The sequence below is a fragment of the Elephas maximus genome, chromosome 10 (assembly GCF_024166365.1).
Source record: "Elephas maximus indicus isolate mEleMax1 chromosome 10, mEleMax1 primary haplotype, whole genome shotgun sequence".
Lineage (NCBI taxonomy): Eukaryota > Metazoa > Chordata > Mammalia > Proboscidea > Elephantidae > Elephas > Elephas maximus.
This window is the reverse complement of record NC_064828.1, coordinates 107,383,930-107,407,338: the sequence shown is the minus strand read 5'-3', so window position 1 is coordinate 107,407,338 and position 23,409 is coordinate 107,383,930. Positions and strand designations below refer to the sequence as shown.

At 48.2% G+C, this 23,409-nt stretch overlaps 1 protein-coding gene across 2 annotated transcripts in view; it reads left to right on the top strand.

Annotated features, from left to right (window-relative positions):
- The first annotated feature begins 14,858 nt into the window (after positions 1-14,858).
- PRIMA1 (proline rich membrane anchor 1) overlaps positions 14,859-23,409 on the top strand; it is a 79,496-nt gene continuing 70,945 nt past the window's right edge. The window contains exons 1-3 of one of the 2 annotated variants that reach the window (XM_049898302.1): positions 14,859-14,908; positions 15,304-15,725; positions 16,455-16,578. In XM_049898302.1, coding sequence (XP_049754259.1) covers positions 16,486-16,578 — 93 coding nt within the window. In that variant the 5' untranslated portion in view covers positions 14,859-14,908; positions 15,304-15,725; positions 16,455-16,485. Of the gene's footprint in view, positions 14,909-15,303; positions 15,726-15,798; positions 15,879-16,454; positions 16,579-23,409 lie in introns of those variants that run through there. The other variant, XM_049898303.1, reaches the window with a different exon arrangement.

Below are 23,409 nucleotides of genomic sequence, written 5' to 3'. Positions count from 1 at the left end.
TAAGATAGTCAACATGTGAAACTCTGCAGTGCAAATCATTAAAAGTTATGACAGAGACTGCTCCCTCCAATGGAATCCCCGATTTTAAGCAGAGCAGGTGGCTGCCCTGAATAAGGACTGTATTTCCCAGCCTTCCTTGCAACTAGGCGTGGCCACGTGATTGTGTACAGACCAATGGGATGTTTGAGACTTCCAAAAAATGTTCTTAAAGAGGAATTACCCTTCTTTCTCTCTTTCTTTTTCCTGCTGGCTGGGATGTAGACGTGAAGGCTGAGTTCAAGCAGACATCTTGGACCATTAGGTGAAAAGAAGCCTACTTGAGAATGGAGGATCAACAAGCTAGAAGGAGTCTGGGCCCTGCTCTGTGGAGCATCATACAAGCCCAGACTTCCTTTTATCAGACAGAGAAATAAACTTCTTCCTTCTTTAAAATAAAAAAAAAAAAAAAAAATTTAAGCCTCTGTTAATTTGGAATTTCCGCAACTCTTGGCTGAACCTAATCTTAACTAATCCAGTGTCACTGTTGTTAGGTGTCAGCCGAGTCTCTTCCGACTCATAGAGACACTATGTACAACAGAACAAAACACTGCTCAGTCCTGTGCCATCCTCACAATCCTTGTTATGCTTGAGCTCATTTTTGTACTCACTGTGTCAATCTCTTTGAGGATCTTCCTCTTTTTCACTGACCCTTTACTCTACCAAGCATGATGTCCTTCTCTAGGGACTGATCCTTCCTGACAACATGTTCAAAGTATGTGAGGCATACTCGCCATCTTTGCTTCTAAGGAGCATTTGAGTTGTACTTCTTCCAAGACAGATTTGTTCATTCTTTTGGCAGCCTGTGGTATATTTAATATTCTTCACCAACATCACAATTCAAAGGTGTCAATTCTTCTTCAGTTTTCCTTATCCATCGTCCAGCTTTCACATGCATATGAGGTGATTGAAAATATCATGGCTTGGGTCAGGTGTACCTTAGTCCTCAAGGTGACATCTTTGCTTTTTAACACTTTAAAGAGGTCTTTTGCAGCAGATTTGCCCAATGCAATGAATCATTGATTTCTTGACTGCTGTTTTCATAAGTGTCAATTGTGAATCCAAGTAAAATGAAATCGTTGGCAACTAATCCATAGTCTTCTTTAAATGCTGAATTTTCTTATTGCACTTAAAATTTCATATGATTTACAGAAAGTTGGTGAATGATTTTAATGAGTTCAGGGGCTCTATAAATGAAGTTAAGATCAAAGATGTGAACTTAGACGATTTGTTTACCTTCTCCAGGCATCACTGATCATACAGGGTGTTAGCATGGTATTTATTACTTATACTCTCTTAAAATCTTCTCAGGCAAGGCAAGCACTACTATTATTATTCCCTTTTTACAGTTGAGGAAACTGAGGCTCCAGAAGTTTAAATAACTGTTTGAGATCACACAGTTAGATAGAAACTGTTATTCTGGACTCTAGGTCTAGACTTTCAGCCAGCTCTTGGCTCATCTGCCTTCCATCTGTCCACAGCCCCTTCATTGCATCCCTCTTCCCCACTGCTGCCAGCATGGTCTTTATACATCACCCACGTGCAATGCCACGCTCTTGCTTCAAACCGCCCAATGCCTCCCCACTGCCCCCAGAATGATTTCCAAGTGTGCCGGCATGGCCCAAGGGGCCCACCAGGGTGGAGTCTTCTTACCTGCACTCTTACTTCTCTACCCCCAACTCTCTCCTCCTGCCATGCCCAAATACACAGAGCCAGGAAATAGCAGACCTGGGATTCAAACCCGGCTCCGCCTGATACCAAGTCAATATATTTAACTCCTAAATCATAATCCCCTCCAATTACTCATTACTTTTGTAATCACACTGGTAGGTAAAATGGCAACTATGTAAGTCCCCATAGTACAGACTACAGACAGCGCAGAGGGGACAGGGCTAGGTTGGCGGGGTGTTGGGACTGGGGAAAAGATGCTTCCAGGGCAAGGTAATGGGAGCTGGGTTTCTGGACTTTGCCAGAAAGGCAGAGGGGACAACATTCCAGGGAAAGGAAGGCACACTTGAAATGGCAGGGAGCTGTCAACAGCAAAGCGTGTGCAGGAAACCAGGGTTCAGTCAACCTAAAGCAGAAAGTACAATTGTGCCAAGATGTGGAAAGCACCAGATTCTTTCTGTTCGTAGCCTGCGCTTACCTCCATCGCTGCCCTTCTCATGCCGTATTTATAAGCATCTCTTTACTCTCCCTCTTTCCCACCTGATGGGACCTCTTGGAGGGAGGGCAGGGACTCTGTCCCCCACAGTTCTTATCCCTAATACCCAAGCCCTGGCACATAATTTGCATTCAATAAATGTTTGCTGAGTGTCTAAATGAGCAACCATACCGGGGGACTGTTGTTGTTAGGTGCCATTGAGGCAGTTCCAAGTCACAGCAACCCTATGCACAACAGAATGAAACACTGCCCGGTCCTTGCGCCATCCCCACAGTCATTGCTGTTTCAGCCACTGTGTCAATCCATCTTTTTGAGAGTCTTCCTCTTTTCCGCTGACCCTCTGCTTTGCCCGAGACTGTCTGGTCAAATGAGTTCTTGCAAAATCATACTTTGAGTTCCTGGGTGGTGCAAAAGGTTAAGTGCTTGGCTGCTAACTGAAAGACTGGCACTTTGAACACACCCAGAGGTGCCTGAGAAGAAAGACCTGGAGATCTACTTCTGAAAAATCCTAGGGAGCACAGTTCTACTCTGACATACACGGGGTCACTGTGAGTCAGAATCGACTTGACAGCAGCTGGTTCACATCAATCTCTGAGAAAGGTGTGCTCTTTGAAAAGTTACACAGAATAGCTGGGTGCTAGCCTGGCCAACCCTGGTGTTAGCAGTAGGCCTTCAGGATCCCGGATGCTTCTGACATTTCTGACTAAAGTAAACGGCAAAATCCTCCTTCCCAGAAAAATCTACAAAGCTCAAAGAGAGGCAGGTCTCCAGGCAAAGCCATTCAGTGAAAATCCAACTGTAAACAAGAAGACAGGGTTGCGCAAGTCCTCCATGTGATAAAAAGTCATCCAAACATTTATTTATAAAAAAAGAAAAAAAACATACTCATTGCTGTCGAGTCAATTCCAACTCATAGCAACCCTATGGACAGAGAAGAACTGCCCCGCAGGATTTCCAAGGAGCAGCTGGTGGATTTGAACTGCCAACCTTTTGGTAGCAGCTGAGCTCTTAACCACCGCTCAGCCAGGGCTTCATTTATTCATAAGGCAAGACACAAATTGTAAAACTTGGCAAATTGTCTCTCTGTTCATTCATCCATTCAACAAATACATCCTGGGCCAACACATGGCAAATGCCGTTCTTGGCTCCTGGAATAAGGTGGCCGGTTGATTTCAGTGCTCCAGAAAGCAGAGCATGAGACAAGGTGTTGGTACAGGTGATTTAATTGGGAGGTGGTTCCAGGAGCAGGTGGGAGGGAGCTGGGGGAACTGAGACAGGGCAGGAAGGGAAGCCAGCTAAGGTTGTGTTATGGAGTCAGGTACTACAGTGGGCTATTGGGCATGATGATCCGCTGGGGACCCCCAGGGACTGCGGAGACTGAGCCTCAGGCTGTCCCTGCAAAAATGAGGAAGCTGGGGCCAGTCTCCCAGAACCCACCCTGTTTCCTGCTCAGGTTGCCCTGGAGCTTGTGACTGGGATGGGGCGTGGGGGAGACACGACCCCAGCATCCACAGGAACTATCTACCACGGCTGTGCCTGAAACTTGAGGTAGGCCTAGGGAATGCAACACCTCCAGGCAGGGAACAAACTCTGCCCTCTTGGAGCTTACATTCTAGCGAAGGGAGACCCACAGGAAACAAAAGAAGCAAGCAAAATAGGCGATGTGTTAGAAGTGGTTAAGCACTACGTAGAAAACACAGCAAGGAGAACGGGAGAGTGGGTGGGTGGGCTGCAGCGTTCAACGGGGTGGCCAGGTGGGTGTCATGTGCTGAATTGTGTCCCCCCAAAATATCTGCAACTTGGCTAGGTCATGATTCCTTGTATGACTGTCTACCATTTTATGTTCTGATGTGATTTCCCTATGTGTTGTAAATCCTATCACTGTGATGTCATAAGGTGGATTAGCGGCAGTTATATTGATGAGGTCTACAGGATTAGGTGGTGTCTGAAGCCAATCTTTTTTGAGGTATAAAAGAGAGAAGAAAGCAGTGCTGGGAGCAGAAAGTGTCCTTTGAAACTGAGGTTCCTGTGCTGAGATGCTCCCAGACCAAGGGAAGACTGATGACAAGGAGCTTCCTCTAGAGCCGACAGAGAGAAAAAGCCTTCCCCTGAAGCCGGCACCCTGATTTCGGACTTCTAGCCTACTGGACTGTGAGAGAATAAACTTCTCTTCGTTAAAGCCATCCACTTGTGGTATTTCTGTTATAGCAGCACTAGATGACTAAGACAGTGGGTCTTGTTGAAAGGTGACAGCTGAGAAAAGACCTAGAAGAGGTGAGCCCTGCTTATGTCTGGAGAAGAGTGTTCCAGGCAGAGGTCACAGCAGGGCCAAAGCCCCGAGGCAGGAGAGGGCCTAAGGGTTTGAGACATAGCAAGGAGGCCAGAGGAGGAGCGACAGAAGATGGGGAGAAGGTAAGGTTGGTCAGGGGAGGAAGGAGCGACCTTTCCCCATAGGCCAGAAGCCCTTGGTTTGTCCACTTAATAACGCCCTATCAGTAACTCTCAAACAGTTATGGAGCTTCCGGTACATGTTGAGAAGCTCTGGTGGTGCAGTGGTTAAGCGCTCAGCTGCTAACCGAAAAGTTGGTGGTTTGAACCTACCAGCTGCTCGCGGGAGAAAGGTGTGGCAGTCTGCTTCTGTAAAGATAAAACATGTAGCCGTCGGGTTGATTGTAACTCATAGAGACCATGCTGGACAGAGTAGAACTGCCCCATAGCGTTTCCAAAGAGCAGCTGGTGGATTCGAGCTGCCAACCTCAGTTAGCAACCGAGCTCTTAATCACTGAGCCACCAGGGCTCCTGTAAAGATTACAGCCTTGGAAACCCTATGGGGCATGCCCACTCTGTCCTACAGGGTCGCTTTGAGTCGGAATCGACTCAAGGCAGTGGATTTTTCAGTACACGCTGGACACTGCCAGGCACCTGAATTCAAAGGCGATTCACACAAGAGTCCCTGCCTCCAAGGCACTCACGGTTAGTGGAGAAACTTCTCTGCTGAGCTGAAATGGACCTGGTTTCTCATGGGCTCCCTCTGTGAAGGCCCTGGGCTGACAGCTTTGCTTTCGTTCTTTCTAACATCCTCCACGACATCCCAGCAAGGTGAATGTAAAACCAGTTGCCATCAAGTCAATTCGGACTCATGGTGACCCCGGTGTGTGTCAGAGTAGAACTCTGCTCCACAGGGTTTTCAACGTCTGATGTTTCAAAAGTAGATTGCCAAGCCTTTCTTCTGAGGAGTCTCTGGGTGGACTCGAACCTCCAACCTTTCAGTTAGCAGCTGACTGTGTTGAGTGTTTTCACTGCCAGGGATTCCAAGGTGAATGTAGTATCCCTGTTTTACAGTCGAGAAGCTGAGGCTCAGCGAGGTTAAGGGAACTTCCCAAATTCAAGCGATCAAAGTCAGAGCTCTTTGCAGTAACCCCACAACCTGCTGCCTCCCTGGCTACACAGACCCTCATAATTACAGTCCAGAGTGAGAGGTGCCACGGTGGGATGGGGGAGTGTGTGAGGTCAGAGCAGGGAGAGCAGGCAGTGAGTGACTGAATAGGAATTGGCCAAGGTGACAAGAGGAGAAGGATTTTCCACAGAGGAAAAGAAAGAGTGTGAGGAAGGCAAGAAGATGGGAAGCAGTCAGGTGCTTGCTGGGAACCACAGAAGCACAGAGTCAAAAGTATAAGTGAGTTGGGGGGCTGGGAGGCGGAGGAAGGGAGGAGGAAGGGAGGGCTTGGGCTGGGGAGAAGTGCTTGTGTGCCTTGCTAGGTTAAGGAATCTTCCTGGGAGTTTTAAGCAGAGAATAGAAATGGCCATATTTGCAGTTTAGGGTGTATGTATGTTTCTCCTCCCTCTATTAGAATGTGAGATGTCGGATAATAGGACCTGTCTCCTTCCTCCTGAGTCTCCTGCTTGGCCCAGCTCATATGGGTGCTGAGCTGAATCAAGGAGCTGGCTCTCCCAGCTGGGCTGGCATCACTTCCTGGCGAAGGCCTGGGCCTTTGGATTTGACCGACCTGGCCAAAGGAGTGACCAGAATGTTCTCTTGGATCATAATCTGGTTGGACTCTTCTGTGAAGTAGAAAAATGGCAGAGGGTCAGACTGTGACACTGGGCATGCCCAGTGCAAAAAACTTTTTCCGAATACTGGTCCTCTCTTAGAGTTTAAGAGAGGAAGACAAGGGACGGAAGACAGGGATGGTTTTAAAGTAAAATTAAAAATACAGGCTTCTTCCTGACTCCCCCATGTCCAAACATTCAGCTACAGAGGGATTTGGACCAAGGCTTTCTTGGGGAAAGCGCTGACTCAGAATTTAGGACAGAGGGAATATGCTCACATGTAAGGAAACCCACATAAGGATACTGCTCAGCTCCTTGATTATCTGCATGGCGTGGGACAAACCTCAGAAGATTTGCCAAGTGACGTCTTGTGCAAAGCCCAGAAGAGACTTGGGGTTACCCCTCCCCCACACCTGATCAATCAGGGAAACGTCCTTTCTGGACAGATTCACAGCCGATATAAAGGGTAACGTTGACTGTTACATATTTAATTCAAGCTGAGGTCATAAACAATTTGGATAACAATGTTCGTTTAAATAACTATATATTTGCAACATTTCCAAACATAGTTAGCCAGGATAATTTCATGGTTTGACAAGGAGTGCCCCCTTACTGGTCAAAAGCATTTCCTTTGTTGTTTGTGTGTGTGTGTGTGTCTGCTTTGTGTGTCTGAGTGTGCACATTGCTCAAAAAAACATCACTGATGCCCTTTAGCACCTTTACAAAAAAGCTGCATTTTTGTCCATCTCACCAGCCATCCACTGGAAACCGTATGGGGCAGTTCTACTCTATCGGTTGCCATGAGTCGGAGTTGACTCGACAGCAATGGGTTTTTTTTTTTTTTTTGGTTTTTATCCTTCAAACCAGCACCTGTCTGACAGTTTGCAGTACTATGGTGGCTTGCGTGTTGCTGTGATGCTGGAAGCTATGCCACTAGTATTTCAAATATCAGCAAAGTCGCCCATGGTGGACAGGTTTCAGTGGAGTTTCTAAACTAAGACAGACTAGGAAGAAAGGCCTGGCAATCTACTTCTGAAAATCAGCCAATGCAGACCTTATGGATCACAACAGAACATAGTCCAACTCGCTTGCTTTCGACAAGTCATCAGGAGGGACCAATCACTGGAGGAGGACATGATATGTGGTAAAGCAGAAGGCCAGCGAGGGTGAAGGAGATTGCCAGTGAGTTGGGCTGGCATGATAGCTACAATGATGGACCGGAGCATGCCAGCAATCGTGAGGAGCAGGCAGAACAGGGCAATGTTTCATTCTGTTGTACATAAGGTTGCCATGAGTGGGAGCTGACTCCATGGCAGCTCATGAGCCTTCCAAAAAAAAATTAGAGGTAGCGTTTTCCATTTCTTTTTCTTTTGGAGCAGTTACTCTGTGACATGCTAAGTGTTTATATGAATTCCCTCAGTTAATCCTTCCAAGAACTCTGTGATCTAAGTGTTATAATCCCTGATAGACAGAGGAAGGAATCAGGCTTCAAAGGCTTAGGAAACTCACCAAAGATGACACAGCTAGTGAGAATCAAGCAGTCTGACTCAAGAGCTGATGTTCTTGACCAGCGCGAAACTCTTCCCAGCTAAACTTAACCTGCACTTAAAGAAAAACGGTGACCAGAGGAAAACAAACTATCAGGATCCTTTCAAGTCTCCATAGCTATACAGGTGTTTCAGATTAAAAAAAAAAAATACCCTGGTGGCCATGGTTTTCTGCTTTATTTTACGCATGTGGCCACAACCTCTGAAGCTGTCTTAGTCTGGATTTCCTAGAAAAAGAGAGCCTGGAGCAAAGCCTAGGCAGTAACACGTGTTGGGGGAGATGCAATCCCAGGTTAGCAAGAGTGAGGGAAAACGGGAAGGAAGGCAGAGAAGGATGGAAAGCAAACCAAACGGGGTGCTTTACTGAACTGGCTACTGTTTCACCAGGGAACACAGCCAGTTGCTCAGTCACACAAGACATATTTAAATAGTCCGTATGGAACCACGTATGGAGAAAGGGAGAAGAATTATCTATAGGATCTTTCTGGATCCTTGTCTCTCACTTATCAAAATTCATGGCAAGGCAGATAACACTTTGCAGTATTCCTCGACTTTCCTGACAACTACCAGGAAAGCCACATCCCACTCCCCATGGTGTGAGGCTTCATCTGAGTCTGGGATTGGTGATAGGAGCCCAAACCTCCAAGAACCTGGTCAGGCTAGGCTTGGGCCCACAGCAGCTGTGGCCCCTGCCAAGGCGGGCAAGATGGAGGCTGTGTCAAAGCTCAGCTCTCACCCTGGAGGAGGCTGAGACAGCTAGTAGTATAAGGAGACTGGGCAACAGGTTTGATGGCTGCCCTCTCCATGGAGCAGCACCCATGGGCTGAGGAGGTAGGTATGACCAAGCAAATTTGGGGAGGTGCATAAATTGGGTCCAATACAGTCCACCCCTTGCATCATTCTGAGTTGCTGACATCTTCCTATGATATTTGGATCTAATTTCAGATAAAAATATCATTAATATGAGAGGGAAGCTGCAAATCCAATTGTTCAGGGTCGTGGCCCATTATAACCACCTAAAAAGACACAAAAGGGTTACTATACCATGTTATAGTTCCACAGCTGCCGCTGGTCCTAGTTCCGTGATTGATATTCATAATCCCCCACCAGGACCACCACTGCTTTCCATTCTAGATTCCTCTCACCTATGGCCCGTTCTTCAGCTGGTCTGGGGTTCTTAACTGGAGAGTCTGTGGATGTTTCAATTGCCCATTCATGGTTATCTCTGAGCAGAGAAGTCCTAGTGAACCCTAGAGTACCAGACATACTCTTCCTTGTACTCACTGTGTAATAGCAATCCTACCTCCTCATGGTGATCAAGGATGATTACTCTGTCCGTATAGAGCTCTTCCCGTTCACCGCTGGTTCACTTGCATGAAAGACCCAAGGTACTCAGCTAGTAATTACAGATCCAGTGCAGTGGAACCTTTGCTGTGTTTGCTGGTGAAAGTTGCACCCAATAGAAGCCAGGACCTCTAACCCTTCTAAGTTTGCAGGAGTAAGCAATACAGGTTCTGCAGGTATCTCGCTGGCAGTTGGGCTCAGAGGGGCCTATCCTACTTCCATTCCTTGGCTCCCAGGCCCACATATTCTAGCTATTGGAAAAACATCACCATCTATCCATTCATACTACATCCTGGAGAACAACCCTCTAATTCCACAGGTTGTTGTCTCTAAGCAGATGCCATTAACTGAGTTTCAAAAGGCCATTCCATTAAATTGACAAGAGCAATTTGAAAGATTAGATAGGAACCTAAGGGGGCAGTAAGTTTATGTTAATGAGGGAGGAACGACTCAGAGAAGGAGGGTGAGAATGGGTACACAACTCGAAGAATGTAATCAATGTCACAAAATTGTACATGTAGGAACTGTTGAATTGGTGTATGTTTTGCTGTGTGTATTCTCAACGACTACAACAACAGCAAAATAAACCAAATTTAGGGGGAAAAAAAAAAAAAGACCATCCTGTCATTCAGATAAGTACTATTATGGCCATGGAGAGAGGCTGGTTGATTTTCACAGGATGAGTCCTCTTGTCCACCTGGTTGTCTCAACAATGGCAATGGATGCTCTCTGGGAACTATTAAATATGAGACAGAAAGATCCATATCCTTTGTGCCGACTCTCATGAGTTCATCCATTTATTGAATGAGGGGGGCATCCATGTTCCTGAATTTTCAGTCTTGTTCTTTCCATGTCCCTGAACAATTAGCCAACCCGTTGACCCATGCACAGGAGTCAGGGTATGCCTGTACCTCCGGCCATCTTTCCGTCCACCCTTAAGTGGGAATGTAATGCAAGAGGTGTCTGTATGTTATGTTGACCTGGTGTGAATGAGCCTCCTGTGCTTTCTTTCTCCCTCAGACTTTCACGGAGAATTCCCCTTTGAGGCTATAGGTGTAAGTTAAGGAGGTGTTGGCGCAACAGAAGCAAGTGACAGGAGAATCTGGGTCACTTCTGTTATATGTTGGATTGCTGCTGCTCTTGACTGACCTTATGACTCAGTGACATTGTATGGTTCTTCATCAAAGGAACCCAGCCTCCCCTTTAGTCAGTGGGTTCTGGGCTATGAACAAGCTGAGGTAATTTTCCATTAGTATCTGATGATGCTCTTAGATTCTTGATTTTTTTTTCTTAATTTATACAAATCAAACAACACTCTTATCAACTCTTCACCTACCTTGGCCCTAGGTACACCACAATGTCTATTATGGTTAGTGCCTATTATAGCTAATGTCTTTTACCCATTGACACAGATTTCTATGGCTCAAGGTACCCAGATCATCACTCCAGCCTTGCTGCCCATTATGGTAAGTGTACCTACTTTGTCATTCATAGTTTAGTATGCCATCTGGCCTTTGCCATTACGTTGACTCCCATTGATACTAAAAACCCAAAACCAAACCCATTGCCATCCAGTTCATTCCGACTCATAGTGATCCTATAGGACAGAGTAGAACTGCCCCAATGGATTTCCAAAACTGTAATCTTTACAGAAGCAGACTGTCACATCTTTCTTCCGCAGAGCAGCTGGTGGGTTCTGACTGCTGACCCTTCGGTTAGCAACCAAGTGTTTAACCATTGCTCCAACGTGGCCCCTTCCCACTGATACTAGGGAGTCAATTTTCTCACCATCTCCCATCACCAATGCTGCCCTTCAAAGGATAGCCACCGGTGAACTTCTCAAAGATGCCAGTCCTCCCTCACCAGTGCATTTCTTTCCGCCTCAGTGAAGGGAATGTTCTCTGGGCCATCCTGGGAAGCATAGTTAGATAGTGGGTTCTCAGGTTTTACGATTCTAATATCCGCACCTCCCTGAGCCTTCTGAGTCTTTCCTCAATATTGTGCCGAGAAGTTGACATCTCACACTACATTTACTGTAGGCTGTTATCATGAGAACAGGCACCTTCTTGTGACGTCCCTGACTCAACGACATCATTGCTTGGTGTGATGGTTAAGATTGTGTATCAACTTGGCTGGGCCAGGATTCTCAGTGTTTATATGTGATCACTCCCATGATGCAATCTGCTGTGAATAACCAATCAGCTGAAGGGGAGTTTCCTTGGGGGCGTGGCCTGCATTCGAATATAAGCAGACATTCTGGCTTTTTGCTTGCTCTGGATCCTGTGGCCGCCTCCTGTTCATCTGACCTCTGGTTCTTGAGACTTGAGCTAACAGCTTATCTGCTGATCTTGGGATTCATTGATCTTCACTGCCTGTGAGCAGGATCCCTGCCCTCTGACCTGCCAATCACTGTGACTCTGAATGGGGAGAAGCCTCTATCCTAATCCACTGACTTCAGACGTTCCAGCCTCTACAATTGCATGAGCCGTTTCCTCGATATAAATCTCTCTCTGTATATATTTATATGTTTTACTGATTTTGTTTCTCTAGAGAACCCAGACACTTGGTCTCCAGGCAAAACAAAACTTTTCTATTCTGACAAGGAGAAAAGAGTTGCTTCTACCAGCCATGGGATTCAGGGAGACTTGGGGCTCCAAGTTTTTCAAGCTTGTGCACTCAAATGTCTCTATTCCAGATCACAGGGTCCAACTCTTCCCCTATCAGAGCCCTGTCTTGGACATACGACACTTGAGTGGCTGTGCATTTAGTCTTCTTTTTAGCTCTGCCACTCTTACAATCAGATCCTAGGCCTGATATTCAGTACGGTCTGTCTTGTGGATATTAAGAGATGAGAAAGTGTGTAAAGCTTTTCACAAAGCATGCCCTAAGTTGGCAGTTAGCTGCTTTGAGCCTATCATTTTCTTTTTGTAGGACCTCCAGTACTGTATGAAGAAGCTACCTAACCCCACAATCCTTATGATTATCATTTCACCCACACTGATCAAATGCAGCAGCCACCTGCACCTCATTCCAATTAGCCACAGGTTAAAGCTCTAGTAGTCGTGATGTCAGGGTATGCCGGGTATGACCCTGCTTACCACCACCAACGGGGTCCATGTTGCTTTCACGTAGATGAGAACTGTAGCTCCAGAGCCCCATCCTGAAGGTCTGCTTCCTAGGGCCACACGTGTGGTAGTAATCATCTGAGCCCTGGTTCTCTAGGAGAGAGAGCATCTGGCAATGCTTTTTCACTAGTTGTTTATTGAGGGATGCAATCTTAAAATGAGAGGAATTGAAGTGAAGCAGGAAAGGAGAGAAGTAAATACAAGGTTGTGCATTGTTGAGTTGGCCACATCTTCAGATGAAAACATTGCCAGTTTCTCAGCCACACCTACTGGGTATCTCCTGATGGCCCAAATGGGACCTCTGCATTCCATATGCTGGACCATGCCCAGGTTTTGTCTTTCGTGGTCAAAATTTGCACCTACAAGGTTTTAACCCCCTGTATTTCATTGTGGAGTTCCCTGGCCCCTCTAGGTAGATCTGACAAGCCGAGATGTAAAGTGCTATCTGAATTCAGAAGGGGTGAAAGGAGCCAGAGCCTCCCTAGGCCCTGCCAGTACAGAGCCTGGCCCTCACCCTAAGGAAGGCTGCAATAATCATGGTGTTAGGAGGACACAGGAGGTGAGGGCAGGTGACTCTCAGGAGGTGCACAGGTTGGGTCCAATACAGAAATACTGAAGACGAAACGAATAATGCAGGCTTAGCAACACGCAAAAGGGCAGAGAGTCCATAAGTATTGAACCTTGAGTCAGGGTCAATACTTCTGAGTCCCAGGTGCCCAGCTGTGTGGTCCTGGGTAAGTCACAACATCTCTAAAGCTGTTAAATGGGATAATTACATTTACCTCACAGAGTCGTGAGAATGGAAGTAAAATACGATGTAAAGAACTATGTTAAGTGGTAAAGAGTTCTGCGTAAAAATAGCAGAGATTGTTGTCATAGCTACAAATTGCAGTTGCGTATGTGGGCACTAGAAACCCCAGTGGCGTAGTGGTTAAGTGCTATGGCTGCTAACCAAAAGGTAGGCAGTTCGAATTGGCCAGGTGCTCCCTGGAAACTCTATGGGGCAGTTCTACTCTGTCCTATAGGGTCGCTATGAGTCGGAATCAACTGGATAGAAGTGGGTTTTGTTTTTTTGGTTTACGTGGGCATTGAGCTGCAAAGGCATTAAACTATCCAGTGTTACTTTGACCTCAGCTGACCAACAGTGGCTCAATTTCTTGCCTCACTCCCCTCCTTCAAACTATTTGGTGAGAGAAAGTCACATAGGGAGCCCCCCCAATCATTTTCTCCCCATCCTTCCTCCCCCAACAGTAGGCCCCTTAAGGGCAGTGGCAATATCTAATATGCGATTGTCCACTGTTCTGTTCGATTGTCCCCTGTTTTATACCCAGCCTGGGGGGCTCTGTTTGGCCTTTAGTAGGTGCTCATAGACACTATGTATGAAATGAATGAGTGAATGAATAATGTTCTCCCACCTCTAGTAGGTCACCTCTTCATGGAAACCTTTACTCCCCCTCCCTCCACACCCCATCCCTCTGACCTGCCACTCCAGTAAAAACCAGTTGCCTTCCAGTGAACTCCAGCTACGACTCATGGCGGCCCCCTGTGTGTCAGAGTAGAACTGTGCTCCACAGGGTTTTCAATGGCTGATTGTTCAGAAGGAGATCACCAGGCCTTTCTTCCGAGGCACGCTTGAGTGGACTTGAACCTTCAGTCTATCAGTTAGCAGCCAAGCACCTCTGCAACCAGTTAATGTGCTCAGCTGCTAACAAAAAGGTTGGGGAGTCCCACCACAGTGCAGGCCCCTTTCTCACACTACACCTCGCAGTGGGATGTCAGTGCACAGTGGGACGGCTGAGTTTAACATCTGTCCCCGACCAGACCCCGAGCTCTGGGAGGGAAGGAACAGGCTTATCCACGTTGTTCCTCAGCCTTGTGCTGGGTCGGATGCGGATCTGCAGAGCTCCCATGGGGAAGACCCTGGGGGCAGTGCTCTGTCGGGAAAGGGAGGTTTGTCTGAAAACTGGCTTGCAGAGTTTGTCGTTAGTTGCCATTGAGTTTGCTCTGATTCCTGGCGACCCTATGTAGAACAGAACGAAACATTTTCCTGTCCTGCACCATCTTCATGATCTTTGAGATGCTTGAGCCCATTTTTGAGGCTACTATGTCCACCCATCTCACCGAGGGTTTCTCTCATTTTCACTGACCATCTACTTTAGCAAACATGATGTCCTTTTCTAGCAAGGTTTGCAAAGCAAATAGTTTTTGAGTGTGTGTTTTTTTGGGGTTACTTGAGGGTGCCCACAGGCACTGTGGAAAGGTACTCAGAAAATGTTTCTTCGGTGAATGAGCTATGGTGTCTGACTCTCTCTGTGTCTTGAGCCCCTGGTGCGGCTGGCTCAACCTAAAAATAGAATTGCCCAGGCCTTGGGAACCTTCTGGAAAGCCATCCTATCAGTCAAGCGCTTGCCAAGTGCTTCCATTGGATGCTCAGGACCTGAGATACTGCCGGCGAAGCCAGCGGCAGCTGGTTTGTGGAAAAAAAAAAAAAAAAGGTAACCTGGCTACTTCCCGGGGAACCGACTTGTTGATAATCTTGCCTCAAACAGAAGAGTTTGCAGTTGGTTGAGGGAAAGCAGCGGAGAGGTCCTCTCCAGGGCTGTGGGCAGGCAGCTCCTTCCAAGCTGAATGGTGAAGGAGAGGTCGGGGGCCAGGGCTAGACAGAGGACCAGGCGCGCGGCCCCGGGGCAGGGGAGGTGGCTGCATCCTCCGGCCTCTGCGCTGTAAGAGCCAGTGGAGCGCGCTAAAGGGGGTCTCCCCAAGTCAGTCCTCGCCCCCTTCCCGCCGCCTCGGGAGAAACTCAGGGAGGCAGCCAGGGTGAACAAGGAGCAATCCCCCGGGAGTTGAGGGTCCTCATCCTCCAGGGCGAGTAAAGAAAACTCAAGCGCCCACTACACAATAGCCTCGCTAGATGGAGACGCGGAATCACTGCAGCGGCGCCGGCGGCGGCGGCGGCGGGAGCGCGGGCGGGAGCGCAGCCCGGGCGGGAGGTGGCGAGGGTTGGCGCGGCTCACGTCTGTTTTCCTTTTTCGTGCAGTGTTGATTTCGCCTCCGCCCGCGGCCCTGCTGCCCGCGCCGGCGCTCCGGCCCGGCGCCTCCCGCCGCTGCCTCTCGCGGGCCGGCGTGACGGGCGCGGAGAGCGGGCACCCCCGAGTCCCGGGCAGCCGCGCGGCGCCACCGGGCAGGGCGGGGACCCGGGGCGGCCTCAGCGCGGCCAGCTCGCGGCGCCTGGGAGGAGTCTTTCCCCGCCTCCGCCCGGCCTCGGCCCGGGCTCGGGGTGCCGCCCTCCCGGCCCGCGCGCGGCCAGGCGCCGCCCGGAGCTCTCGCGCCCCGTGCGAGCGCGCCGCGCCCGGGCCCCGGCTCTGCGCCCTGGAGGCCCCAGCCGCGCGCAAAGTTTTGCTCCAGTGCCCCGCGCTCCTCTCGGCATGTGAAACCCCCCGGCCCCTGCGCCGCTCCAGGGTGAGCACCGAGGCCCCGCCTAGAGGGCGGGGGACTGGGGAGGTGGCGGGCTTTAAATGGGGGCTGTCCGGCGGCTCCGGAGCAGAGCTGCCGCGGAGGGAGGCGGACCGCCCTTCCCGGCGCCGAGAAGCCGCTGGGGCGCTGCCAAGCAAGGTGGCATGAGACACTGGAGGGGTGCTGGTGGAGCTGGAGGCGGGCTGGGGGTGGGGCGCGAGGGAAAACGGGGGTGTGCACGGAGGTGCCTATGTTGCCGTGTACGCAGTGAGAGCCGGCGGGGCAGAGAGGGTGCACGTAGCATGTGATCTCGGGGCGGTGTGCCTGCAGGGTCAGGGAGTGTGCAGACATGAGTCGTTGAGTGTGCACGGCTGGTTCCGTGGGTGTGCACGCGGGGTGAGTGGTGCCCCGCCGGGTTTGAAGGGTGGGAGTGAGTTGTGCATGGCTGTTTCTGGGGGTGTGCACGGGGCCAAGATGTGCACGCAGGATTCTGGGGGTGTGCACGGGGCCAAGCTAAGGTGTGCACTCAGGGCTGTGGAGGTATGCACCGGGTTAGGGTGTGAGTTCTGGGCTGTAGGCTTCAGTGAGTCAGGGTCAGTGGGTGGGCAGGCTTCACTGAAGATGTCCCAGGGTGCGGGGCGTGCCCGCCCGGTCGGGCTGGTATGTGTGCAGGTGGGCGTCGGGTGTGGCGCCTGCGCGGCCGCGCGTCTGACCCCATCCTTGCTCTCCTGACAGTTCGCCCGGCGAGCGGGCGCACCGGGCCGAGATGCTGCTCCGGGACCTGGTGCTGCGCGGAGGCTGCTGCTGGCCCTCGCTGCTGCTGCACTGCGCGCTCCACCCGCTCTGGGGCTTCGTGCAGGTGAGCCGGGCGTCGCCTGGGCTCAGGCTGGGTGCCGGCTAAGCGCCGGCTGCTAAGCCTCCAGCGCAAGGTGTCTGGGGTAGTGTCACTTCATGCCCATTCGCTGCCTCTGATTGGTCCCGGAGAAAACTTCAAACCCATTGCTGTCTAGTCTATTCCAACTCATAGCGACCCTGTAGGACAGAGCAGAACTGCCCCAAAGAGTTTCCAAGGCTGTAAATCTTTTCCGAAGCAGACTGCCACATCTTTCTCCCCGGAGCGGCTGGTGGGTTTGAACCGCCGACCTTTCGGCAGGCAGTAGGGCTCTTACCAAGGGCTTAGGGAAAGAAAAGATGCTAGGGTCCCTCATACTCTGACCCTGAAAAGATTGCAAAACAAAACAAAACAAAAACACAAAACTGGAGAGAGGCTTCAGCTGTGGCCTGGTAAGGCCTTAGAACAGACAGGGGGTTAGAGAACGCTGTGAGGATAGCAGACTGTTGCAGAAATGTGGGAAAAGAAGCCTTGAGGGTTTTTTCAAACTTAAAAAAAAAAGACCAAAGAAGTCTCAGGAATATACATTCTTTATTTTTCCACCGGAACCATCGGTAAACTTCAAATTAGCCTTCTTAAATTGGCCTTCCACACAAGAGAGGGCTGTGTTGACTGTAGGTAGCGGAGTTGGAGTGTGGGCAGATTTTGTGTGTGGCCACTCGTGGGGAACATAAGAAGGAACTTTCCATCCATAAGGACTGCCTGAGGATAAAAGCCCTCACCCTGGATCCCCAGACCCCAAGGCAGAGGCCAGGCAACCACCAGCTAGAGTTACTTCTCTCCAGGCCAGAGAGAGAGACAGACCAGATGGTTCCTTGCGCCTCCCAGAGTGCTTCTAGTCAGTGGTACAATGAAGTGGTAAAGAGGTGAACTTTGGTGTTGTCTCAGAATTTTCCATCCCAGCTCTGCCCCTTGCCAGCTGCCAGACTTTGGGCAACCCACTTAACTTCTCAGCCTCTCTTTCTACTTCCCCACTGTGCTGTTGTAAAGTATTTCATGGGATAAAGCAAGTAAAGACCAGAGTGCAGTGTCTGGAACCTAATAACCCCTAAATGCTAGCTGCTGCCTTTGGGAATATTAGTGATGGTAACGCTGCCCTTACATCTGGCTTCCAGGTGCTCTGTCGGGCATTTTTGAATTGCTAGTGATTTAGCAGGCTCTGGAGGACATTTTTCCCATTTTGACCACTGAGGAACCCACTCTGGAGTATTTGCAGCTTCATGTTGTCCTGATGGCACTTGGGGAGCTGGGGACTGTTCAGATGGCTGCCCTGAGTAGGGGGTGACAGGATAAAGAAAGGATGGGGCAATTTGCCAGTCTGTTGTGATCCATGTCCTGTCCCAAATGATGGGGCCCTGCTGGGAACCAGCTCTGTCCAGCCTGCTCAGATGGCAGCTTGGGTGACACTCAGAGAGAGTCAGGGGCTGTGACGCTGGGACAAGCATGCCAGCCAAGTGTGCGAGGCGGCCAGCACACACCCCCCTCGCAGCAGCTTCTGCTCTCTTCTCTGGCTTGCCTCTGTCTCACTCACATTTGTTTTCCTTTCGGAAGTGACAGCTTTGTTCAATGTGTGAAACACCAGTTATTAAACTCAGCTGTACCTCCGCAGGATTCAGGGTTTTGGCACTTCTAAACACTTGGGCGGTTTGGGACTGACTTCCCCTGTTGTTCAGCTTTGAGCTGAACTACTAATGTTAAGTTCATATATTTTTGATGTTCATTTGTTTATAGTTTTTCTTTCTTCTGTGAGAGTTTTTGGCCAGTATGGAGAGAAACTTGACGGTGTTGTCTGTCTCCAAGACTAGAATTCTGCTGCGTGAACTGTTGTTGTTGTTGTTAGGTGCCCTCGAGTGGGTCCTGACTCATAGCAACCCCTCGTGTAACAGAAGGAAACACGGTCCAGTCCTGTGCCATCCTCACAATTATTGCTACATTGGAGCCGGTTGTTGCAGCCACTGTGTCAATCCGTCTTGTTGAGGGTCTTCCTCTTTTTCACCAATGCTCTACTTTACCAGGCATGACGTCCTTCTCCAGGAACTGGTCCCTCCTGATAACATGTCCAAAGTATGTGAGGCGAAGTAACTGGGTCGCAGCAACACCCACTAGCCTCTACTACCGCCACCTAAGGAAAGAATTACGTGAAAGCAACTTAGTTTTTAAGGCAGCGTCTTTCACCCAGGCAGTACTTAGACAAGGCATTGTGTGTGTGTGTGTGTGTGTGTGTGTGTGTGTCAGATGCTGTTACTGAATTCAAATCAATTTTCATGGAAATCGATTAGAACAGGGATCCTTCAGACAAGTGGAATGGTAGCATCTTGACTTCAGGTTTTGGAAAAATTAATTGACAAATGATGTGGACTGGAAACCCAGGGAAAGGGGCCTTTGGAATGAACAGGTCTGGTCTTTCAGCGGAAGCGCTGAAACCAAGGGAACACGGAGAAGAGGAGAAACAGAAGTGCACAAAGTGACGTGTTTCCCTGTAAGCAAAGGGGATAAAATCGGTTTCATCGTAGGGGGTTCTCAAATATAAAGAACTCAGAGCTAACCACGCTTTCATGAGCATTTTTCCAGAAAAATCCCCCGAAGTGGTAAACATTCGGAAGGGCGAGTCAACATCACAAAGTCTGAGAATTAGCGGGGTAATTGATGAGGCAAGAGACCTGTGGCTCCCCAAAGCACCAGGTGCCTACGTTGGAATCAGCCCAGGGTCTCTAACTGCTGTCCAGATGCTAAGAAACTTAATCATTAAAGTCAGATGGCATTTAAATTGCCAGACAAGTTGGTGGGGGGCATGTCTCAGCCTTTCCTCTTTTTTCTTTAATGTGTCTAGAATTGCGCTTTTGTGATTTAGGGTTCTTCTAAGTTCACTTCCACATGATTCCATCCTTTGCAAGTGAAGAGGATGACAGGCTGGGAAATTTATTAGGTGTGACAGCAGTGTGTCTCATCAAGTTACTGTGGTGCTGGACTGTCTTCATAAAAGATGCCAGAAGCCGTCCTCACTGTGGTTGCCCTCCTAAAGCACTCATCAGGGAGACAGGCTCTGAGCAGGGGGGGCGGAATCTCTGCGTGCTGAGGAGTAGCTACCCCAGACTCGAGAGTTGCTGAACTCCTCCTCGAGCCAGCCACTGCAGCTTCATTATTCAGCAGAACTTGCAGGGCACCTACTGTATGCCAAGTCTGTGTCAAGTATAAGTGACGGAGGGAGTCTCTGCCCTCATGGGATGGATAGTTTGGTGGTGGAGAGATAAACAAACAAGTAATTATAGGCAAGAGAGCTCAGTGGAAGCCCACAGCCAGAAGACAGGACCTGGCTGAGGAGCCAGCGATGCCTTGAAGATGTAGCTCTTAAGCTGAGACCTGAAGGATGAGGAGGCAGGATGTGAAGCGAGAGTGAAGAGTCCTGGCTGAGGGAACAGTCCTGAGGCCTGAGGAGAAAATGGGGAAATGGAGAAGCTGAGAGCAGGAAAGCACCAAGTAAGGCCACTATTGTAAGCCAACTGACATAGCGTCTTGCAGTTTGAACTTGATCCTGAGGGTTATGGGGGCTGTTGAGGGTTTTAAGCAAGAGATGACAGGATCTCAGACGGAGATTTTAGAAAGCTCCAGCACAAAGGGTGGATTCAAGGAGGGAAGCAAGGCAAGGAGCAGAGGGGCTGCCATATTTAGCAAAAAAAAAATACAGGATGTCTACCTAAATCTGAACATCAGATAAACATGGAATTTTTTTTTTTTTTTTTAGCATAAGTATATCCCATACTCGACTTTCAAGGGCAAGTTTCAGAGTGTCTTCTGACATCCATTTTGGTCTTTTCTTTCTTTCCTGTCTTTTTAATGACCTCTTTCTTTCTTTGTGTATGATGTCCTTGATGTCATTACACAACTCTTCTGGTCTTTGGTCATCGGTGTTCAATGTGTCAAATCTGTTCTTGAGATGGCCTCTAAATTCAGGTGGGATATACTCCAGGTCATACTTCGGCTTTCGTGGGCTTGTTCTAATTTTCTTCAGTTTTGACTTGAACTTGTAACTGATGGTCTGTTCCACAGCCGGCCCCTGGCCTTGTTCTGACTGGTGATATTGAGCTTTTCCATTGTCTCTTTCTACAGATGTAGTCGATTTGATTCCTGTGTATTCCATCTGGTGAGGTCCATGTGTATAGTCACTGTTTATGTTGGTGAAAAAAGGTATTTGCAATGAAGAAGTCATTGGTCTTGCAAAATTCTAACCTGTGATCTCCAGCATTGCTTCTATCACCAGGCCATATTTTCCAATTACCAATCCTTCTTCTTTGTTTCCAAATTTATTTAGCATTCCAATCACCAGTTATTATCAAGCCATTCTAATTGCATGTTCGATCAATTTCAGATTGCAAAAGTTGATAAAAATCTTCAATTTCTTCATCTTCGACCTTAGTGGTTGGTGCATAAATTTGAATAATTGTTGTATTAACTGGTTTTCCTTGTAGGTGTATGGATATTATCCTATCACTGACAGGGATGTACTCAGGATAGATCTAGAAAAGTTTTTGCTGAAGATCATTCAAAAGTGGTTGCAGCAGTATATCAACAGAGAACTTCTAGAAATTCAGGCCAGATTCAGAAGAGGACGTGGAACCAGGGATATCATTGCTGATGTCAGATGGATCTTGGCTGAAAGCAGAGAATACCAGAAGGATGTTTATCTGTGTTTTATCGACTATGCAAAGGCATTTGACTGTGTGGATCATAACAAATTATGGATAACATTGCAAGAATGGGAATTCTAGGACACTTCGTTGTGCTCATGAGAAACCTGTACATAGATCAAGAGGCAGTTGTTCACACAGAACATGGGCTACTGCATGGTTTAAAGTCAGGAAAGGTGTGTGTCAGGATTGTATCCATTCACCATACCTATTCATTCTGTATCCTGAGCAAATAATCCTAGAGGCTAGACCATATGAAGAAGAACAGGGTATCAGGATTGGAGGAAGACTCATTAACAACCTGCATTGTACAGATGACACAGCCTTGCCTGCTGAAAGTGAAGAGGACTTGAAGCACTTACTGATGAAGATCAAAGACCACAGCCTTCAGTATGGATTACACCTCAACATAAAGAAAACAAAAATCTTCACAACTGGACCAATAAGCAACAACATGATAAATGGAGAAAAGATTGAAGTTGTCAAGGCTTTCATTTTACTTGGATCCACAATCAACAGCCATGGAAGCAGCTGTTGAGAAATCAAAAGATGCATTGCATTGGGCAAATCTGCTGCAAAAGACCTCTGTAAAGTGTTGAAAAGCAAAGATGCCACCTTGTAGACTAAGATGTGCCTGACCCAAGCCATGGTATTTTCAATCGCATTATATGCATGCAAAAGCTGGACAGTGAATAATGAAGACAGAAGAATTGATGCCTTCGCATTGTGGTGTTGACGAAGAATACTGAATATACCATGGACTGCCAAAAGAATGAACAAATCTGTCTTGGAAGAAGTACAGATAGAATGCTCCATAGAAGCAAGAATGGCAAGACTATGTCTTACATACTTTGGACATTGTCTTAGTTTTCTACTACTACTATAACAGAAATACCACAAGTGGGTGGCTTTAACAAACAGAAATTTATTTTCTCACAGTCCAGTAGCCTAGGAGTTCAAATTCAGGGCACCAGCTCCAGGGAAAGGCTTTCTCTCTGTGTCAGCTTTGGAGGAAGGTCCTCGTCATCAGTCTTCCCTTGGTCTGGGAGCATCTTAGCACAGGAACCTCAGGTCCAAAGGATGCCTCTGCTTCCAGCAGTGCCTTCTTGGTGGTATGAAGTCCCCATGTCTCTCTGCTCACTTCTCTCTTTTATATCTCAAACGAGATCGGCTTAAGGCTCTACCTAATCTTGTAGACTTTATCTATATGACTGCCAATAATCCAAGTTATTATATCACAGTAATAGGATTTACAACATATAGGGAAATCACATCATGAGATAAAATGGTAGACAATCATACAATTATACAAGGGAATCATGACCTAGCCAAGTTAACAGATATCTTTGGGGGACACAATTCAATCCATGACAGACATGTTGTCAGGAGAGATCAGTCCCTGGAGAAGGACATCATGCTTGGTAAAGTAGAAGGTCATTGAAAAAGAGGAAGACCCTCAACGACATGGATTGACACAGTGGCTGCAACAATGGGCTTGAGCATAACAACAATTGTGGTCATGGCACAGGGCCGGGCAGTGCTTCTTTCTCTTGTACACAGGGTCTCTGTGAGTCAGAATCGACTTGACAGCACCTGAACGACAACAACAAAACCTTCCATACAACACTTGGGATATACTAAAAAAAAAAAAAAAAATCCATGTTTTTGTGACATTCAAATTTAACAGGGTGTCTTGTATTTTATCTGACAGCCCTTCGTAGGGGATTTCCTGCCTGGGGAGATAGGTGGTGGCCTAGTTTAGGGTGGTGGCAATGAGGGATAAATGGATGAATTCAAAGACTACGTAGGAGGCAATATCCATGGAGGGCAGAAAGCTGCACTAATTGGCCAGCTGTGGGACGGAGGGCGGAGAAGGGGGCACTGATGCTGCGAACTGGCAGATGTGGGGCACCATGCCATCTGAGTTCCCTGTATCCTCCAAGTCAGAAAGTTTCTGGGGATGGAGGGGCACATGCTAGACACTTTGAGGCACCTCTGGTCTCTCCTCAGCCATTCCTGCAGCCAGGTGGCAGAGTCATAGCGGAGAGGTGAGTTCTGTTTTCTTTTACAGCTACTTTTCACAGGTGCTAAATTTAGGTGACTGCAGGACCTA